This window comes from Achroia grisella, unplaced genomic scaffold (assembly GCF_030625045.1).
Source record: "Achroia grisella isolate CSIRO2021 unplaced genomic scaffold, CSIRO_AGI_Agris_v1 utg660, whole genome shotgun sequence".
NCBI classification, from domain to species: domain Eukaryota; kingdom Metazoa; phylum Arthropoda; class Insecta; order Lepidoptera; family Pyralidae; genus Achroia; species Achroia grisella.
This window is the reverse complement of record NW_026712984.1, coordinates 6,378,709-6,383,703: the sequence shown is the minus strand read 5'-3', so window position 1 is coordinate 6,383,703 and position 4,995 is coordinate 6,378,709. Positions and strand designations below refer to the sequence as shown.

The window sequence follows — 4,995 nt, the reverse complement described above, 5'->3', positions numbered from 1 at the left end:
TCATTATAAACAGCGTAATAATACCTTATACTAATATTTAGCCAACATACAACTAAGGGCAGATCCAGCTTTGGCGCCAGGAGGGGGTCACATAGTCGTGGTCAAGTCAAGAACTTATAATTTAATTTTGATAACAATAGCTACAAGTAAAAAGTAGGTATTTTATTAATGTACGTAAGTACTGTACTTAAAAATATTTATTCTTTATTGTACACTTAACACATAATAACTTGTACATATATACGTACATATCGCCACCTTCTCTTGAAGACATTCAGAGAAGCACTATTTAAATATAATTAATAAAATATTGACTCAATTAGTGGTCCACCTAAGTCCTGGAACCAGCTCAGGGGGTCATGACCCCCATGACCTCCCCCTGGATCCGCTGTTGCATATAACAGTATGCATAGTTAGTTAAAGTATATAATTTCACACAAGGTCTTTTTTTCTTACATTCACCCTTAAATACACACACACTCATCACACATATAAACAAAGAAAAGCTGTGAAAATGGAGAGAAACTATAATAATAATCATGTAACCGGCATAATAAAATACAGAGAGTGAAAAATATAGTACTTAAATCTAATATTCACTCTATAAACTGAAAGATCCTCCACTCGCTGCCGCAGGATGTCAGTGCCAAAGAGTAAAGTAAATATACCAAAAGAAAGTCAGTGCTGATTTTAAGATGGAGGGCGTTTCCTGTTTAATATTCATCAGTAATCTGAATCCTAACTGTATTCTTCCTTCTCCCTATGACGTACTGTAGTCGTCACTTCCTTCCTACGGACCATTTTTGTATTGTTCCTCTTTTTCGCGATAGCTCTTTTTTTCTGTTGACATGTACAAGTTCTAGGTAGAAGTTCTTTCTTCATGAAATCCATGAGTTTATAATTTGCCCATTTGGAATCTCTTTTTCTACCACATTTTGCTTTATATTTAATCTCTTTAATTAGTTCCTGCAGATGTTTTTCATTCATGTCTTTCCACTCTTCTTTTAACTTTTTAACTGGAATAAAAAATAATCTTTAAAATCTTTATCACTACATAGTATAAAATATAGTCGCTGTCGCTGTCTGACCGTCCCTATGAATCTTAAATCTTTAAAACTACGCAACGGATTTTGAAGCAGTTTCCTTTAATAGATAGAGTGATTCTAGAGGAAGGTTTATATATATATATAATACATGTACACCCGGGTGAAGCCGGAGCGAGTAGCCAGAATAGTATAAAACACAGTCGCCGCCACTGACTGTTCGCGTATATCTTTTAAATTACGCAACGGATTTTAATGCAATTTTCAGTAATAGATAGAGTGATTCAAGAGGATGTTTTGTGTTATATATATAATACGTGCGTGTTATAGTATAGAACAAGCCGAGATATATAAAGATTTGTAATGCATCCGTGCGAAGCTGGGATGAGTCGCTAGTAAATTATAACAGAATGTCGTCCCCGCTGATTGTTTGTTCTGACTTTTAATGCAGTTTTCAACAGTGATTCAAGAAGAAGGACATGTAAGCTTATTACATGCATATTATAGTACAGAAACGTCGAGAAATGCAAGCCAGTGCAAAGCCTGGGTGCATATTATGAACTCTTTAAAATCCAGTCAGTTTCCAGTTCAGGTTAAGCCGTAAACTGAATGGGAATAATAGTTCATAATACTCCCGCTGGACGTATTGCTAATATAAAATTAAATGTAATAAAAAATAGTAACCTAATGGTTTACTACCTTGACTTACGTTGAAAGGGTCGTGCCCCAACCTTCACGCCTCTTAAGGGCCCGGATGACCCGTATCATGTCAACCCACATTATATTCTGTTATTAAAATGTATTTTTATATATGTAATCATGACTTAATAAATATCAATAATATAAAAAAATATGTGGATGATTATAAGGGTAGAGGAAGGCCGAAAAAGAGATGGATGGACTGTGCGAAAGATGGTAAGAAAGGGAGTAAATAACGAGATGACTGCGAACAGAGATGAATGGAAGAGAAAACATTACGCCGACCACAAATAAGTGGGATAAGGAAGAAGCAGATGATATTGAATATTGGGCAAAAGTATGTTCTCCGACTAATTAAAATGTATGCTCTACAAGCAGGGTGGAAGACACAAGGTATATAGAAAAGCAGGGGAAAGATCGTCTTGAAAGACAAAGTACTGCGGTGGTGGATCTGTACTTGTGTGGGCCGGAATTTCATCTGAGAGTCGTACAGAACTCGGTTCATAGAAAACGGCTTTTTAATTAGCGTAAGATATGCGGAAGAAATCCTTAATGAACACGTTGGGCCATTTATAGTCGATTTGGGCGAGGATGCTGTTTTTATGCATTTATATGTTGACCCCAAGGAAGTCGATAAGGAAGAACCAGATGATAAATATCTATACATCTACATCTATATATTATTATATACAAATAAAATTGGAGTGTCTGTTTGTAGTATTGAAATAACCGTTTTTTACTACATGCATATGAATAGAAATACGGCACATATATCAAAAAAACACTTTTTAAAACTTTTGTCTGTCTGTCTGTCGTTCTGTTTGTTCCGGCTAATCTCTGAAATGGCTGGACCGATTTTAACAGGACTTTTTTGACAGGTAGCTGATGTAATAAAGTGTAACTTAGGCTACTTTTATTTTAGAGAAATAAAGTTAAATTCCACGCGGATTCAGTTAGTAAAAAATATATACCACTTATTTTCAACACTTTCTTGATAGCCCGCCATGCAGCAGCAACCATCTGCTTATTACTGTGCGTAGGATAACTCCTGTTCCATATTACTGGTCTTTTTTTTATTTGCATAATAATTTTAGCGCCTTTCATTGTAAAAAAATGTCTTTTTTCGTTATAATGAAATAAAATACATGATCACTAACACTCGGAACTGTGTGGCGACTATGATAACTGTATTGACGTCTCCCTACCATACAAACAATTATCTATAATAAATATGGATAATTAATCAGTACCATGATAACATTATCTCTACAATCGATTTTATAAGAGACTAGCTGTCGCAGTAACCGTTATTGTGTATAAAAGTAAGTACTATTGATGTCTGATGTAATCGCGGCCGATTTCGGCCACGGTAAGTCTTTGGTTCGACTCCGGTTTTGCCGTTGATGTGCTCGCATGGGCTTTTGTAGCCAATTTTGTTTATAAAAATCTCGCACATTGTGTGCATTTCACCATTCAGATAATTACAGCTGATGGCCGCAGGTGATCGAGCTTTCAGCTCATCGCTCGTCGCATCCAGCTGAAGGAGCCACCGGTTTTGAAGTACTTATATCGCTATTAAAAATAGGGATTGTTGATAGAAGGGAGAAAATTTAGGGGTGTATGTATTTTTTAATGCAATATAATAAAAAAAAGAAAAATATTTCCAGAAAATAAAAATAAAATTTGCGAGAAAGAGTAACAAACATCCATACTCACAAACTTTCGCGTTTATCTTATTATATTAAGATTAATTCACAACAAAAAATGTTTTTATTTTATTTATTTGTTTATAACTCTTTATTGCACCTTAAAAAAATAAAAAACAAAAACAATATTCATAGTATACAGAAAGGTAGGCTAGGTACAAAAGGCGGTCTTATCGCTAAAGCGATTATATATCCATGTATATATATTAGTTATCGAGTAACACAAGCTCTGCTTAGCGTGAGATTAGAGGGCGCTGTGTGAATTATACTGAGAAGTTATTATTATATATATTCTGCGCTGACCGTACTCCGTACTAGTATATATCTGATCCGGAACTAATGTAAATATACGTACAATTCCTAGGTAATTGTGTGCCAGTGAATTGATTCTAGAGCTGCCTGCGGGACTGAGCTGCAAAGGGTTAACCTGCATAATAGATCTAGACATTCAGATAAACTCGCCTCTCTGGGCCAAGTAGCGATTTACTAGACTCGATATTAGACTCGATACTATTGGAGTGGGAATTCGGAATATCGACTCGGATTCTAAATGATAAAGATATTATAACATCTGCTTTTATTTGTTTTTTTATATACATATAATTTCTTATATATATACTAGCTGTGCCTGCGAACGTTTGCATGGTTGTCAAAAACACTTCATACATATTTTTTGGGTAACTTGTCCCCGTTTTTGCAACATTTTTCACAAATGTTTCGATTCTATTGGTCGTAGAATAATGTTATATAGCTTAAAGTCTTCCTCGACAAATGGAATATCCAACACAAAAATAATTTTTCAATTCGAACCAGTAGTTCCTGAGATTAGCGCGTTCAAACAACAAACAAACTCTTCAGTTTTGTAATATTAGTATAGATATATACCTATATATAAAAATATATCATTCAAAAACTTTGACGACCTCAGTGGTCTAGCGGTCTAGTACACCGCTTTACGTCCAATGATCGCGGGTTCTATTCCTCGCACGGCACAAACATTTGTATTCATGAGTATGATTGTTTGGATCGGTCTGGGTATTTTCTATTTATAATATGTATGTATTTACGAAAAAAAAATCGATGTATTTGTATCAGTAATCTAGTACCCATAACATAACTTGGGTCTAGATGGCGCTGTGTGAATTGTCCTGAGATTATATGTATATAATTAAATAAGACAGTTTGTGAATGGTTCTAAATATAAATCTTCTAAACAAAAGACAGACATACAGCTGTGAGAAAACTCTCACAGCCAACGTTGTAATGAAAGCAACGAATCTTTTTTTACTCTTGTGTTTACATATTACTAGATATTATCATACAAATTAAAATCGCTATTAAAAAATTGGGGTTCATGCTAGAAGGGTGAAAATTTAGGGTTGTATGTATTTATCAATCCTAAATAATAATAAAATGAAAATAAAATATTATGTCGAAAAAATAAAAAATATATATTTAGGGGTGGATATCTCTTAGGGGTATGAAAAATAGATAGTGGCCGATTCTCAGACCTACTAAATATGCATATAAAATTTCATAAAAATCGA

General features: G+C 34.3%; 1 protein-coding gene across 1 annotated transcript; it reads right to left on the bottom strand.

Moving 5' to 3' along the window:
- On the bottom strand, positions 1-2,913 carry LOC131849845 (uncharacterized). Its single transcript, XM_059199971.1, has 2 exons — positions 2,714-2,913; positions 1-1,016 (listed from the first exon to the last, which is right to left on the bottom strand). Exons 1-2 carry the CDS (start codon positions 2,844-2,846, stop codon positions 739-741), a joined length of 411 nt encoding a protein of 136 aa, XP_059055954.1. The 5' UTR covers positions 2,847-2,913; the 3' UTR covers positions 1-738.
- Between the last annotated feature and the right edge of the window lie 2,082 nt (positions 2,914-4,995).

What these genes read in the sequence shown, in the direction of transcription:
- LOC131849845 (XM_059199971.1), bottom strand. Translation starts at nt 2,846, where the DNA reads ATGAAAGGCGCTAAAATTATTATGCAAATAAAAAAAAGACCAGTAATA. An exon ending in GAAAGTGTTGAAAATAAGTG is followed by an intron (nt 1,017 to 2,713) that starts GTATATATTTTT and finishes TTTTTATTCCAG; the next exon opens with TTAAAAAGTTAAAAGAAGAG.